Genomic DNA, 16866 nt, shown 5'->3' with positions numbered 1-16866 from the left:
CCTCCCCGCGACAAATCTTGGGTTTCTCCAGGCCGAGCGCTTGGCCAGGTCTCAGTAACGGAGCCCCATCGCTGACCTTTCCCAACCTGCACTCCTTTCACCAAGTGAGCTAGGGGGTGGGGCGACGCCACTGCTGCTGCAGAAACTGGAACGGGGGCTGCGAGGTGCTCAGCAACCACAGGAGCCAGCCTTGTTTTCCAGTACTGAGTGTCTTCAGGCAGGTGCAAATGCCTCTCCTTTCCGGACTCTGCCACAAAGGCAGGTGCTTCCTGATGTCTCTTTTCCATTTGGGACCCTGGAGCAGCTTGGAGCAGGGCCTGAGAGTGATGCCTGTCAGCCCCTTTGTTACCCTCAAATACCTTAGCAGGGAGCAGAGAGGGAGTGAGCAGTACAGGAATGGAGCTGGCCCCAGGGGAGAGCAGGAGATGGCAGGGCTGTGGTTAAGTCCCTATTGATTTTATTTCTAAAACCCACATAGCACCGCTTTGCCTCTTCCAGAGCTTCAAAGAGCTAATTAGCCACCCGATGAGCCCCCCAGGGACACCAGATTTGTGGTCAAAGCAGTGAGGTGAAGCCAAGGTCAAAGAGGGCAGCCAGGCCCTGCCTGCCCCAGACCCATCCCCTCAGTGAAGGACAGAGAGAAAAACCTTTCCCAGCTCTTAGCTGACTGAAGAACAGGGCTCGACTATGGAAACCCACTGAACCTCTTTTCTGAGGCTCTTCACACCCCCACTGGACTACAGGAAAGCAGTAAAGGCATGTTGGACAGGGCCGACACCTAGACTTACCCCACATAACACAAGGCGCCAGCTCCAGCACAGGGCTGGACAGCAGCCCGGGCCAGAACTGCTGTCCCCACTGGACAAATGCCGGGGGCAGGAGGAGCCTGCCCGTCTCTACGCCTCCCTGAAGGCAAGGCAGCCCGGGAAGATGGGCAGGCTCTAGCGAGCCTTTCTTCCCCGAGGCGGCAGAGACAAGCAACAGCAGGAGCTGGGCGAGGATCTCACTCCTCCTGGAGCTGCGACAGAACATGGATTTTTCTGATCCCACGAGTACTTGTCCACTACCCTAGCCTTGAAAGAACAAAACAGCCTAAGACCCTTTGCAAAGAAATGCTGACAGGGCACAAGGCAGGGCACTCTACCTTGCCCCCGCCACCCCCTAGAATGCTGGCAGGCCACACGTCACCAGTGGAGAAAGAAAAAGCCACTTGGCAATTTTAATTTTAGCAGCTCTGTGCCTGACAAGAAGGATTAACTGGCTTGTCCTTTAGTGCTAAGGCCTCCCTAGACTCAGGGAGGCTGCACCTTCCAGGCATAAACCACAACTCGGGTCCCCACCCCGGAGAAAGGCCTTAGAGAGGAGAGACTAGGGGAATAAGGGATAACCACGAAGGGGTTAACTAGATTCCTTGCTATATAAACTAGTAAACAAGTGGGAAAACAAGTGGGAGACCGTGGAGCCACCCACAGGGAGACAGGTGGTGGGCCTCCTTAATTGACACCCCACCGTTCACCCTAGGGAGCACAGGCCTGCGCCAGGTGCTGAATACAACGAAAAGTAACTGCTGCTGTTGGTGGGGAGGGGGAGGTAGGTGAAGGAAAAAAGGAAACAGAGACAGAAAACCACACTGCTCTTTTATTCAATGGCACTTCCCCCTTTAACACAGTGTCAAATCATACATCGAAAAAAAAGCCCAGAGAAATTTCTGCAGATAAACCAGTGAAGCGAACACACATCATACGTTATTGTCAACATAATCACTCCATGAGGGGGGCTGGGGGGGGGCAGGGGAGGGAAGCAGAACCGAGAACAAGGGGTTTAAACCCCTGGACACTGCAAAACATTCAGACATTTGGAATTGAAAGTAAAATTTAAAAGGAAGCCTTTTAGGAAGGAGAGAAACAAATGGCATCTGAGGCAGCTTCAGTGGTCAGGGAACATGGGAAGGGCTCCAGGCGGCAGGCAAGCCCAAGGCGGTTTGGGCTGCCCACCCACTTACTGCTGGCAGGGGCCCCAGTATGGATGGGCACCCCGGAATCCTGGAGACTGACCTATCCTCTGCGATTTTACAAGGCCCCCTTCCAGAGGCAGAGATAAAATCCCCAACTTTATAGAAAACTTTAGAACCAAAGGAACACCCCCACCCCCCACGAGCCTGACAGGAATGTCCAAAGCCTGTGCCTAAAACCATTTGCTCCCCTCTCCTGGGAAAGGGCGGAACGGGGAGTGAAGGGAAAGGACTCTAACTGCAGCAGAAGACCGGGGAGAGCATCTCCTTGGACGGAGTCTGAAGAAAGGAAGAGATAAGGAAATACAAAGGAAAAGGAAAAGGAAAAAAAATTAATAAAAATTTCACGATATGGAGCCAGCGTGTTCTGATTCCGTCCACAAAAACAACTCAGGCTGCTTTGCCGAACCATCCTGTCCACCAGGGGCGCTGCTGAGGCTGTCTGCCTGGAAGAGTCACCAATGGGCGCGGAAAGTCCTCACTCTCATGGCTCGGGCCATCGCCGCCGCGGGGAGGGATCCTGGCGGCCCGATTTGGGGAGAGGCAAAGGGAGTTGGGTGAGGAGAGAAAGAAGACAAAGAAGACACTCGATGCTACGGGGCGCCAGAAGAGCCCAAGCTGGCGCCCCTACTACCACCTGCCCATTCCCAAGCAAGTCCTCGGTCGCTTGGCCCAGCCCAGTGCGTGCATACACACACATGCGTGCACACACAATCACATGCGTGCGTCCCAATGTCTGGCTCCACATGGTGAGGTTCGGCGTGTTTAAATGAGACCACTTCTCTCTCTATATAATATATATTTTCTTAAAAAAAAAAAAAAAACAAGTCTAGTTCTGTGGTGGAGGCGGTGGGGGAGCTGGAGGCATCCCGAAGGGCGGCATGCCCGCCACCCCCATGCCCATCATGGTGACAAAGTTAGAAGGGTCCATGGGAGGCGGAGGAGGAGGGGGCGGGGCATACATCATGCCGGCGGAACCAGGCGGCGGAGGCGGCGGAGGGGGAGGGGCCCCGGGCGGCAGAGGCGGCTGGACCCCGGGGGGCAGGGGCACCATAGTGGGGTTGCCTTGCATCTGAGGGGCTCCTGGAGAAGCTGCGGCAGCCGCCTGCTGCTGTTGCCATGGCGGGATGGACCCTGTGCCAGCGCTCGTGGTGGTAGTCGTCGTATCTGGGGTGGTAAAGAAGCCCAAGGTCACACGCGCGGGGGCACACCGCGGCTCTCTGCGGCTGCTGCCTTGGGATGGGGGCGAGGGGCGCCTGCTCCTTGCTTGGCATGCGGTACGGTGGTGGGGGGCGGGCGGGAGGGCTGTCCTGGTGATGGGGAGTGGAGGGGTGGACAGGACTACCCTGGGGTCAGCCTCGAGGTCTCTGGGCTTAGCGGAGTAAGCCCTTTGTCACCAATGCCCCTGGAAGGGCTCAGGGAAAGGTACCAGACACAAGAACCGCTCTCAAGTCCCTCCGCCCAGCTGCCGCCGCCACCACCGAACGGCACATTCGATCTCAAGGCCACAGCTGCTTTCTCCCCAGTCCCCAGTCCCATCCCTGCAGTCTCTCAGGCCCCAATCACATCCCTCTCCACAGAGCATGCGCGTGCGCCACCCACCCTGGCCACATACACAAGGCTTGGGCCAGCACGCTCCGCCTGAGCCCGGGCTCCTGGCACCCTACCTACAATAGCAGGCTCCCTCTTCAAGCCCCCCACAGACCTTTCCCAAACACAACCACACCAGACATCAGCTCTCTCCTCCCTAAGACCAACTGGGCCAGAAGCCTCCTTTCCATCGACCGCCCCCCCTCCCCCAGCCAAAAGACACTGCTGGCCAGAGTCCCACCCCCCAAGGTCTGGCCGTGAGCTGAGGTTCTCCTGTTCCTCTCAGCACACGCCCCGCCCCACCCCACCCCAGTCCCACCATCCCTTAATCCTTAGTGCCCCCCCATCCCACCCACCCCCACGAGCCCAAAATATGCCACTCACTTTGCTGCCATGGCAAGGGGGTACTGGAAGCCATACTGCTGCTGGGCGGAGGGGGTGGCGGCGGTTGCTGCTGCTGCTGTTGCCATGGGGGAAGAGGACCAGAGGGAGGGGGCGGGGGCTGCCCACTGGGAGGCGGCGGCGGCGGCGGCATCATGCCCATAGGCGGCGGCGGCATCATACCTGCAGGTAGATGGAGACGAAGGGGAGGCTTCAGGGAAAGGGCAGTTTTGGGATGGAGACCCCACATGCTCCCAGGCTTAGGTGTGGACTTAAGTGAGCAGAGGCACGTGGCTCCATTACCTTTTCCTTGATGCAGGCGATAGACCCCAGAGCCCACAGGCGTACTTCCCAGGTACTGATCTTGATGGAAGGAAAGAGCAGGGACTTAGCAGGACATGTGAACTGGCCAGGAAAGACCACCCCCCCGCCCCAGCCCCCTCCGACCAAAAGCTTATCCAGTCGCACAGCTTGAGAAAGCGTCTGCAGGGGGTGGCCTATGCTACCTCACAAGGTACTCATTCCCCAGACCAGAAAGGAACCTTGCTTCTTCAGAAGTCGGGGAGACCCACTGCCTCCCCTAGCCACTATGACAGCTGCTTTTGACCGGCAGCAACTTGATGTAAACCCTTCCTTATCCCAAAGCCCCCAAGGTTTCTGGTCTGACACTTACTTACCCATTGGAGGAGGGCCATGGTGCCCAGGTGGGTGGGGGCCCTGGTTCATCGGTGGTGGCGGTGGCTGCATCCAAGGGGGTGGGGGTCCATTAGGATTGTGCTGCATGGGATGTCCACCATGCCCACCTGTCAGGCTGGGTAACGGGTGTGGGAAGCTGTGGGGGCCACCTCCTGGTCCACCAGGTCCACCTCCATGCATGCCATGGTAGGGCCGACTCTCCGAAGGGCCAGAATTCATCCAGGGGGGGCGGCTCTGGGTAGTAGACATGAGAGACTATGTGAGAGCATTTCCTGCCAACGTCCCCGCCTGCTCACCCTGGTGGCAACACTGTTCTTTCGGCTAGATCACAGACCAGAACACAAGGGCAAGGTCTCCCCAAAGTGAGAAGTCTCCAAACTGGCCTGACATCCCGGAAGAACAATGTTGCCAGCCACGCCCATCGACCTGCTCCACCCAAAGCTCCCTGTCTCTGAGGAAGAGAACAGGAAACCAGCCCCCAAGAACCAGCCCCCAAAACTCACCGGTGGAGGTGGGTTGTTGGCAGGAGCAGCGGGCCGAGGTGCGCTGGCCAGAGGTGTGGAGGCAGGTCCAGAGGAGGAGCCCACAGATGCTGGGACAGGTGCTTCACCCAATTCAGCCATGAGAGACAGATATTCTTTATCCATACGTGCTTTATCCTGAGCTGACTGGGGATCACCAGGCCTGAGAGTGGGGTGGGGGGAAGAACACTTTTACCTTGAAGAATTTATATATAGAAAATAGGGAGGGATCTAATTGTCAGATTGTTCCTCTGAGCACTTAAGTGGGCATGGCTCACAGTCCTGTCAGATCTTTGGCTCAGTGCTAAGGGTCCCAGCTGAGACTCTCAGGAGTATCTCCACCCCCTGCAGAGACCATGGGCTAAGGTTACAGAAGAGGAAACAGTGAGCACCAGACCATAACCAGGGATCCTGCAGAAAAGCATGTGTACTCCCAACTAACAGTTCTCATCAAAATCTACATTTGCCCTTTCGCGGGAAAGAAAATCTACGCAAAACTGGAACTTGCAGGACTCCCTTAACAAACCTTATATATTTGCCAAAGTAGAAAACGCTGATATTAAGTCCTAGTTTGTAATTGGTCAAAAACCAATTGTTTTGTCCTCTTGGATGAATGAATCTTAAGCAGCAAAGGCAAGTAACTGAACACTGAGTCCTAAAGAAAACATTCCGCCCACACTTCCCATGCCGCTGATGACAACAGAAGCGGACAAAGAAACAAGACGCAGCAAAAAGACACAGAAAACAGACAACCGGGGGAAGGGAGGGAAATTAAATAAATAAAAATAAATCTTTAAAAAAAAAAAAAAGAAAACATTTACACCCAAACGAGAATTCTTGCAGTTTTTCTAGAATCAAGATAAAATGCAGGCGCATCTAGACAAGGCCATTTCTAACCGTCCTGGGCTTGAAGTCACACAACACAGACCACACCCACAGAGTGTACTTTTCTTGGGGTCTGTAAGACAACCAACCCAGGGTTAAAGAGCAACCCTGGACACTGCGGGCTACCAGGAAACCCCGAGCTGCCAGTCCCTTACCTCTGAAATTTGCAGTCTGAAGCGATATGGCCAGCCCCTCCACATTTGGTGCAAACTGTGGTATTGGTGATGCTACGGGTCTCTGAGCTCTGCCAGGGTCTTAAGATTCTGATGCAAGAAAAAAAATAAAAGTCAACACAGGCGCTACAAACAGCATCTCCCTGCACTCATGGTTCCTCACTCAGGTCTCTGACTCTAAGCCGTTCACTTACCTGTTGTCGTCTTCCCGAAGTGTCCCATTCAAGCGAGCCAACTCCCGGAGCTGCATCTTCCGTAAATCGTTCTGGTCCTCAGGGGTCTCAATGCCCTGCTTCAGGATATTTCTTATCTAGTGAAGACAGTGGACAATTATATCATGTCAGTGCTGGGGCCACCACCCAGATTTCCAGCAAGCAGTGTCCTTTCCAGTTTTCTCACCTGTTCAACTGCCTTTTTGACATTCTCCATGGTGTTGGCAGTAACCAGGGCATGAAGTGGCTCATCCTCCCCAGGCAACATCTGGCCATCTTTGCGTCCAACTTTTCCTTCTTTCACAGACCCTTTCCCTCGGATCATAATCTTGGCATTGCACTCCTTCTCTATATTCTTCAGGGTGTTTCCTCTATCAGAAGTAGAAAGCAAACGGCAAAGGGATCAAATTATCACACTTGGCATTCAAGTGCACACACCAAAGGTGACAAAGGATGGACTGTACAGGACATTGGTGGGGAAACAAGTGCAGAAACTGGGTTTTCCCACCAAGAGCTCCGTGATCTCTAAGTTAAGGTCAGTCATGGAAATCCTGTAGGTTTGACTTCTCTGCAGCAAAATGAGGAAGTTAAAGAGATTTTCTCCCAGAAAGGCATAACCCAGCCAAACTTAGTCACTGACCAGAAACAGGAAGGCAAACCAATGACACCCAATAATGTACAAAATAAACATGTCTGACAAGGGTGTGTATCTCAGAAAACTGCAGTTACTCACCTGGGCCCAATTAGCAGTCCCACAAAATTGATTTCTGGATACTCATCTTGTGGAATCATTACTTTATCACTCACACGTGTTGCTGGAGGTCTAAGAAAGAAAAGACTGTCAACTCCTTTGCAAAATTTTGGGAGTTATTAAAAAAAAAAAAAAAAAAAAAAAGACCAAAAGCTCCTCTAGAACTAAACCTTGGTGACTGGTAATTATAGGTGATTTGAGCCAAGAGGTAAGAAGTCAGTACCAAAACTGTTCTCAGGTTATGCGGGACCTGCATGTGTTCTTACTCCAGAGGCCCCAGCTCCCTACTTACTTGTAATCTGCTGGTGGCTTGAAATCAGGGTTGAGTGCAACCATTTCCGTGATGAGGTTATGCCGCTCCTCTTCCAGCTTTTTGCGGGTGCGGAACTCACGTGTATTCAGCCGCTTCCCCTCACTATTGTAGATAGGCTCGGGGGAAGGGGACCTGTGGGAGACAGATGGCCATTATTACTCTGCCCCACCCTCTCTCATTCCCACATGGGCTATAATACGTCTTCCCCAGCCCTTCTGCCTCTCAGTCCCTAATACAATACTCTTTGGAGGAACCGACCATAACGTGTGCCATTCAAGATCGTGTGGAATGGGAAGATGAAGCTGGCTTATCATTAGGGGGACTGGGGAGGACAGGGGTGTGAGAAAGGAAAAAAATGGTTTTGCTTCTAAAAGTGATGAGAGGGAAAACTGTCCTTTTGGGGGAAAATCTCTGGATTGAAAATGGCAAGGAGAGTATCATCCTCTTGAGTCTTCTTGCCAATTATGGATTTTCTTTCATTTGAAAAAATTAAAAAAAAAAAAAAAACAAAAACAATATTAGAACTCATTTTATGAGCCATGGAAACCCCAAGTTTAGGTAACTCTTGGAGAGCTCATGCCCTATCAGGAAGAGCATCTGTACCTCTAACACATGGTAAGTATGAGCTCTTTAACCCAATGCAACTGGGACTCAAGGCTACTGCAGCTACTTGGCCCCCACAATGGAGAGAGATGGTTCAAGGCTCCGTCTTTGCTTTTCCTTCAATGGCCTGACTGGCTGTGTCCAAGGCCCAGGAGTCAACCTGTTTTCTGGCTGTTCGAGGTTGGGGAGTCTGGGTAGAGAAAAACGTTAAAATGCTACAGCAGCTTCTAAGAGAGGCTGCAAATGCAGATTTATTTGGTCAAATACTTGTCTAGGGTCTGAACCTGCAAACAGCAAGGGGAAAACCTATGTTTCTCCACCAGAGTTTACAAGTCCAGAAAGCAGATTTTCTCTCTCTCATTTTTAATGAGTAAAATGCTGTTGCTATAAATAAAAAATAGTAATGATAAAATGGTCAGTTTACCACAGCTGGATTTTGCGGTAATAAAAAAAGAGAAGTTACACTCCTAGAATTCTTTGTTAAGATTACAAAAAGGACCATAGAGCTTGATATTCTGAATGAAAATTTAGTAGCAGCTGCAAGAAGGGAAGAGACCATGTGGATCAGGTTATTAAAAAAAAACATCCTGAAAGTAGTTAAGACTCCTACACCCTTGGTTTAGTTGAGAGAACCTTGCCTAGTTGGAGAGCAAGGACTGAACTCGGCTGCTCCCACTGTCTTCAGCCTAAAGGGAACCATGTCATACCACGTTACACACACGATGAAATAAAAGGTCAGGTTTGTTCATGGCTAATGACGGCTAAATGACACCTCCGTTTCTAGCATTTGTAAACTGTTAGCACAATTCAGTAATAATGAAAAAAAGCAAACATACCCCAGCTCATTAGACTAACATCTTACACATTTAATTCTATAAAAGATTTTTTAAACATTTTTAACTGTTGAAGCAACATCAAAATAACATAGTGGCTTAATTTTGAGAGCACAACTTCTTAAAAAATAATCTTAAGGTAAGAAACTCATGCATTTCTCGCCAACCTGGGCTCAAAAGCAAAACCAATCAGGCATTAGGGCCTCCTTCAAACTGAATACAAGTGAGGAAAACTGCTCTGGTTTTATTTCTAAAATGTTTGACATTTCTAATTCCCACCCACGGCTGTCTAGAGTTAAGCATTTCTGAACTGAATTATCAAAACAAGCTTTACAATTTTTTGTCATTTAAAAGCCTCACAACAGTTTAACCTCTTCCCAAACCAAAGAAGTAAAAGGTAGAAACTAATATTCGAGAGGTGAGACTGGCCAACTTCTTCACCTCGAGTAGGCAGCATGTTAGATCAACTAAATTCTAATCCCAGCTCTCTAGGAAGCAAAGGTTTGTTAAAAACTCAACCTTTTGAGAAATTGCCTGGTAACCTGTAAGACATAATAAAGGGAAAAAGGCCCAAAAGGCACTGGACACTTGTGGTCTATAAACTACAATGTAAATCTCTTTGTGGGAAAAAGAAAAACAAAAAATAACCCCCCCTCCCCCCCAAAAAAAACCCATTCAAATAAAAAAGTGAAATAAAACAACACAACCTTTCAACCAAAATTTACAGGTGAAAAAAATAAAATTTAAAAAGAAAATTAAAGGATCAATATGGAGAAATAAAGAAGCTTCTTTTTTGGCAAAGGGCAGCAGAAAAAGCATAAATGAATGGCTTCTAAAGCCATTTTATCATCTTTCTAAATTTAATGCACTAACTGGGTAAACATGCTCAAAACACCACTTTTTAAAAGCCAAGTGTTTTCAACTAAAGTGCATGCACTAAGAGAAATTTCACTGGGCAGGGGGTTTATTGCCCTTCTATGATACGATCAGATTTTAGCTGTTCAAACACCAACTGAGACAATAAAATTCTTGGTCTTTTTTTTTTTTAAAAAAAATTCATTTCCCTTAAACTTTTCAAAGGAATTAAAGAAATGATACACTGAAAGAACATGACCACACCTGTTCAAGGACCACACGCCCCTTAACAAAACAATACAAAAATATAATTTAGGGTTAGCTGCTTGCTATCCCACAACAGGTGAGAATGTCCTGGTCCCTTCCCAACATCCCCAGGCAATGGCCAAGGCTGAAAATTAACTGTCAGTGAAGTAAGTTGGTTAGAAATCTTGTCTGATTTTAAAGCCATCTCAAAACCATGAGCAGGAGAAGACAGCAATGAGCTGACCAGACTGGGTTTCTGGCTTGCTCAAATTCAGTGATGCTCAAAAATATTCTTAATCCCTGCATCGTGTACCTGTGAAAAAACTGTACACCCTGGGCTTTCAGCCAAAGCAGGTACTGAAAGGCAGGTTAACAAGCCACTTCACTGTCTCTATGGATGGGTAAATCAGGTTAAAATCTACATGCTTACCAATTGGAAACCAGTTGTCCATTTTCCTGTAACTTTTTATTTTGCTAGTAATTTAAGTTTCCATTCCATTCCTAACTATTAACTGATCATAAATATTGCTAATAAACCCTAGTTCCCCGAATGGTCAAGAGTACCAGTCTTCTCATTAGAATTTTATCGAACTGACACAATATGTTGCCACCAGTAAAACGTATTGAGAAAAAGGTAAAAGCGTTACTGTCAGCTGGTTAAAACTGTTTCCCAACCTGTCCTCAGGGTTAGGGGGGATGCCCAGGTCTCCTGTGCGCAGTTTACGAGTCAGGTCTTCTATCTGCAGTTGCACTGGAAGAAACCAGGTTAGGAAAGAAAAAAAAAAGGATGGAAAAAAGACAATGTTACCAAAAAACATCTCAAATCTCAACAACAAGCATGAAGAACTCGGAGACTTTGAAAGGGATGACTGATCAGTGAACACATTGAGGCAAACCCCCAACCATCTATTGGCAGGAGTCCACTTAACATCTATAAGTTTTTTCACTTCAAAATGGTTATCACTTAAGGAAGCAAACAGTTTGTTGGAAGAGGGGTTAGCAGTTAAGACTGTTCACTAATGCTAACATCAAAGCAAGGCTTTCCCTCCCACCAAGGCTTGCTATACAATTGGCACCCAGAACCAAAGCCATCTGATAACACCGATACCCCATACCCACCAGATTGAGGGCAAAAGCTTATTTTTCTTCATTAAAATATTAAACATGGCCCAAAATGAGACCCAATTAACATGGGACAAGAAAAAAATAAATCAGTTGAACAAAGATTATTTTCATTAACACCAGGCTTAAATTTTCTTAAACAACTAAAACATTTAATAACCACTTCAACACTTTATAGAAGTTTATATATACTTTCTATGCGATCGGACCCGTACTAGGAAGGGTTTCCCAATACCTGCTTGCTTTAATTAAATGTTAGATGGCAAACCATGTACTTTAATAAACGAGTACCCATAAAGATGCAAGAAATCTTTTTTTTTCTTTTTTTTAAACTTGCTACTATGTAGGGAGCAAAAGGAGGTGTAGAGGATGCAAAGTGTGGGTCAAGGATACTGTGTGTGGCCCTCAGACCTTGACATTTGAGGCTGTACATGGAGAGAGAAATGAGGGTTTCATAAAAGTTGCCAGTGACTCTGGAGAAATGTTACATGGCTGATTTCCCAAGACAACGTAACTGTGGAGCCAGACCCTCTTTCTTCAGCATGCTGAGTAACCACCTATTTTCTTACCTTTGTAGCATCTGAGTTTTAAACAAACATCTCTAATAAGGGCTAGTCCTATTGGCTTGGATGGATGTTAAGTTTGCCCCAAGATGGGATTAAGGCCATGCCCAACTCTGGATGGCCTTTAATTTTAAAAACATACCACAGGGCTACACCACAGAACCATTTAACACCAAGAGAAGTATTGAGGCATTCTGGACAAGGCAGTTTGTAACACGGGAGACAGAAGATGAAAAAGACACATAGTTCCCTAAACTCCTTTACTGTCCTGACTTAGCAGTCATGTACCAAACTCAACACCCAAGGTTGAAAGACATCTTCATAGGAGGAAAGGCAGCCCTCTTATCTGAACCGTCAGAGTGTACCGTCTATTTTGAAGAAACAGCTGTTACTAAAGAATACATCAAAAGTGATGCTATCTTTTGCATTCTTCTGGAAAAAGACCTCATGCTAATAGCTTGAAGGCAATTTCCTGTTAATGACATGTCTCCTGTTTTGTGGTTCTAAGGGAAGGCAGAGCTACACCAGCCTCTGCTTTGATTTCTATTACTTTGCTTATAGCTTTAAACACCCCCTTAAGGCTTAGTGCATTACTAGCCCTAGGGAAGAGAACCAGGATACAAAGAACGAGTTTGTTTTTCTAAGCCTGCTCTTGTTCACGGGGTATCACTCCACTAGGGGGCATTTTCACAACGCTGAAAAGACCCAAATGGGTCTAATGTAAAAGAAAGGGGCTGGGTGGGAGTAGAGAGAAGCAATGGGGAAAGAAAAAATTATTAGCAGCATTGCAAAAAGGAGACAGACAATTTCAACGCCTCAAAATTTTCAGCAGTCTGAAAAACACAGGAAATTAAGATCCTCAAAAATAACATGCTGGCCTTGAAGCTTTTTGTCCCAAGGCCCGTCTCATACATCTAGAAGGCCTTGGTTGTAATTTCCTCCAAAGGGGATGTATCTTTGTTTAGTAGAAAATCATATTTATCAAGTGAATATTTCTGAGACTGCTGCACAAGTTCATAAAAGTAAAACTTGCATTAAAAACCTTGTAGTAAAACAAAAGTAATTCTGAAGTTAATTTCAATTCCAGTGTGGACATTCTTAATTCCTGAAATTTCCCAACAGTTAAGATCTTTTATGCTACTATCTCATTCCATTTCCAAGCAATATCCCTTTCCCAGCGCAGTTCTTTAGCAAAAATCCAAGAGCCTTCATTTTAAGACAGCTCTCTAGAAACCAAACCAGAAAAGATGTTGGGAAGGTTAATTTCAACAGAATGGTAAAAATGGGTGTTACTATAAACACGCTTTCAGAAACACTTTTTGTTCAAACTGAGTTTGCCCCTGCCCCTCTCAAAAAGTACCTATAAAAAGTAAAACACCATGTTTTTAGGGAAAGGGAGGAATATGAAATTATGGTAAAAGGCCATGCTGTGAAAAAGGTACTCGCATTTACAATACCTGCAGTGTTCACCACTGGGGCTGTGTCCAGAGGCACAAGGCACTCACCTCATCAACTGGCAAGGAAACTGAACAGCAGCTGAAAAGGATTGCGGTGTGTGTGGGGGTGTTTCTGGCCTGGGAACTATTTCACGCCTGCGTGGGCCCCTCTACCTTTCTGGCATTCATGGAGAACCATGTTGTTAAGAATATACCAAAACAAGGAGCTGCACATGCAAGACTCACTGAGTAAGAACTGATGGTTATGTGAAAGCCTTGAAAGTACATCTGACCATAAGTCTTTTTCAAAACAGAAAACTTTAAAACCTCAAGCTTTGCAATTGATAGAAATATTGCTCTGAATCAACAGTAACAGTGTAGAAATGCATCTGGATGCAGAACGTGTATTTACCTATATAAGCTCTTTCTTGTTCCCGGGTAAGTCCAGGGGGGATAACTGTAGGCATTCCTGGAATCACTGTCTTCTGTTCCATTGTGTCCTGGTTCCAGCGGCTCCTCTTCCGCTTCTTATTTGGGAAGTCTAAAGGCAGATAAAATCCATCAGATGCAAATGCAAATCAGATAACTACCAACAGACAGTAGAGTATGCTTAATGTAGCATATAAATCTTGGCAGACAGTGGAACTGAAACTTTAATCTAAAATTTAAATAGCAAAGATGATAAACCTCAGGAAGTCAAAGATGCAAATATATGGCTTCTACAAGGGTACCTGGAGCTGAATCAGAAAAGTTAAACAATCCATATTTACAATTTTCCTACAAAGAAACAATGAAGTGGGCAAACCAGGTTAACAAATTTGAGTGCATGAAGTTTCAGATAATGAGACTGTTCAAAAGATAGACACTACATGCCAGGAGGGCCTTAGAAGCAAGCTCCAAGAGAACAAAAGTAGACTGAAGAATTACAAACAAGTCTGTAAAGCCTTATTGGAGAATTGATGGCTTGTTCCATGCCCCCCTCCCCATCTCTTTCTAAATGGAGGCTTAACACAACCTATCCTAACGAACTACTAAGTGAAAAAGTCCGACTCTTCAACAAGCTCATCTTTTCCTTAAGTTTTAACCAATATTAGCACTCAGTTTTCCTGGCCCAGACCTTTAATCTAAACTCCTAAGAAATCTACCAAACATCCAATAAAGAATGAACTACAGGAAATGGCCAAACACTTCTTCCCTAATGCAAAGGCAGAAACTTCCTACTTTCACAAAAGCTGTTTTATTTCCCAAGGGATACAGGCCCAGGGAGACGGTCCTTGAAAGTAATGCGGGGAGGGGCGACGGACTGAGAAAGGCCCTAGGATAAATAGGGGGAGATTAGGGAATAAACAGCCAGCCAAGGTGGAGTAAACGGGAAAATTCTCCCCAAAAGAGGACCACCAAAGAACAAGCCCAAACGACACCTGGCATTCATGGAGAACGATGCTGTTAAGAATACACCAAAACAAGGAGCGGCAAATGCAGGAGTCACTGAGTAAAAACTGGTGGTTATGTGGAAATCTTGAAAGTACATCTCCCAAACCCTCTCGTACTCCGTGGGAAACAAACCGTGCTTCACTGTACAAATAAAGACACTAGTCTTGTCGTTTCCCTCCTTTTCGGAAAACTTATTAACACGCCCAATTTCTGGAAGCGGGAAAAGGACCTTCCCCGTCGCCAGGTGACCCTTCCGCGCCCTCCGGGCCTCTCCAAGCCTGGCCACACCTCGGCTCCCCTACACCCAGGGCGCCAGCAGGCCTGGCCACCGCGCTGCGCCTGCGCGAAGCAGACCTTCCCACCGCCCCTCCCCGCGCGCGCTCCAGGGCCCAGGAACCGGGCCGCGCGCGCCCTGCGGCGCCTCAGCCCAGATCCCCGTGCGCGCGCGCGCGCCCCCGGCCGCGGGCAGCCGCCGTCGCCGCCGCCGCGGGCCCCTGAGCCGGCCGGGACAGTCCGCGCGACGCCTCTCGCGCTCTCTCGGCCCGACTCACCTCCTCCCCCGCCGGCCGGGCCGGGCTGCTGGTCCTGACGCGGCGGCTGGGGTGGTGGCGGCGGCTGCGGCGGCGACACGCGCTGGTAGAGCGGCGGCGGAGGAGGGGGCGGCTGCGGCGGTGGGTACGAGGCGCCGGGGGGCGGCGGCGGCGGCTGCTGGGGCGGCGGCGGCGGCGGGGGGGGGCGGCGGCGGGAGCGCCGCGAAGGGGAAGGCCGCGGTCAGGGCCCCCATCGAGCCCCCGGGCGGCGGCGGCGGCGGCGGCCCCGGCCCCGGCAGGCCCGCCCCAGGCCCGGGGGCAGGCGGCGGGCCCGGCTCGAAGCCACCTTTGGGCCCCGGAAGGGGGGGGAGGCCGGGGGGGGGGCAGCTTACCCAGCGGCGTGGCGTTCGCTCCGGTCGCCATGGCGCCCCCGGGGACCGGCGCCGGCGGTTCCTGTTCCTCTGCGACGACGGCGACGGCTTCGCGAATCTCCCGCGGGGAGGGGACCCGACTGCGCTGCCGCGGAGCGCGCGGAGCCCGTCCACTCACGCGGCGGGCGGCGGCGGCGGCGCGAGACGCACAAAGAGGGAGGAGAGAGGGCGCCGCGGGGGCGGGCCGGGGGCGACAGGGCCGGGGCCTTGATTGGCCCGGACCGAGGCGAGAGGCTGGGATCGGCAGCCCCGGATTGGCGGAACCCTAGCCCTGCTCGATGTGCGTCGGGATTGGCCGAACCGTTAGGCCCCGAAAGGAAATGGCGGCGGAGCCTAGCGAACAGGGAGGTGTCGCAGCGCGCACTTCATTTGTTACTGCGCGAGCTGAGCTCCGAGGCCTGAAAGAAAGGAGCGGGGTGGGGCCAACTCTATGACGTAGGCGGGAGGCGCCCCCTTATTGGCTGAGAGCTACTGGGTCCATCAATTTAGGTTGCGTCGTAGTGTCGTGGGATTGGCTGTCGCTCGTTTGATTCCTGTTCCCCTCCCCTTCCCCGGGGAGCATTTTTGCCCGGATTGAACGAGAGAGGTCGCGGCGGAGGAGCCCGGGCCGGAACGAGACTGAGGGCGGGGCGGGGTGGAGCGGAAAGGGCGGGGGCTGGAAGTGCGCAGGCGTAGATGGCCGAGCTGCCTTTCCGCCGCTCTTTGCGGTCAAAATCCGGGGCCTGGCGCGGAAACCCTGGGTGACGTCAAGCCTCGATTCCCATGGTAACCCGGAACCGTGGAGCGGCAGGGGGAGGGGCCGGCGCGTGCCCGAAAACCAGGTCCGTTGACGCTGCTGGTAAAAGATTGGTGGGGGGGGGGGGGCGCGGCAGAAATTGGAAATAGAAGCGTTTTAAGATAGAGTCTAATCGAAAGATGTAAAACAATATCTGAGCCCATGGAAGGACATAAAATCTTAATTGGAAGACTATACAATTGTCGATTCTAAAATTAATTTGCAAATATTCCACTAGAATCCCAACGGGATTGGGGGAAGTTTGATAGCATCATCTTAAAATTATATAGATGAATAACTTCAAATAGTGGAAAAGCTTATTGAAACATTGAGGAGCTTGTCTTTTTCAGATAGTAAACATGGTATATATGAACACACTTATGAAAACACTGCGATGTTGCTGTAGAAAAGCCGTATTAGTGGAACGTGGTAGAGTCCGGAAATAAGGTTTCCCCAGAGAGAGGTAGAAATAACACAAAGGTGGTATTTTATTTCAGTAAGGAGA

The 16866-nt window shown here is 49.4% G+C and overlaps 1 protein-coding gene across 1 annotated transcript; it reads right to left on the bottom strand.

Moving 5' to 3' along the window:
* Positions 1-2795: 2795 nt before the first annotated feature.
* On the bottom strand, positions 2796-15711 carry SF1 (splicing factor 1). The gene is given in 15 exon segments (XM_058305230.2): positions 2796-3178; positions 3986-4165; positions 4286-4345; positions 4660-4933; positions 5182-5362; positions 6240-6347; positions 6452-6567; positions 6657-6840; positions 7203-7292; positions 7513-7665; positions 10746-10821; positions 13604-13732; positions 15177-15361; positions 15363-15538; positions 15540-15711. Coding segments are annotated over 15 exon segments (2289 nt in total). The 5' UTR covers positions 15579-15711; the 3' UTR covers positions 2796-2840.
* Between the last annotated feature and the right edge of the window lie 1155 nt (positions 15712-16866).

Source organism: Dasypus novemcinctus, chromosome 10, assembly GCF_030445035.2.
Source record: "Dasypus novemcinctus isolate mDasNov1 chromosome 10, mDasNov1.1.hap2, whole genome shotgun sequence".
Taxonomy (NCBI): Eukaryota; Metazoa; Chordata; class Mammalia; order Cingulata; family Dasypodidae; genus Dasypus; species Dasypus novemcinctus.
This window is presented reverse-complemented; position numbering and strand designations above follow the sequence as displayed.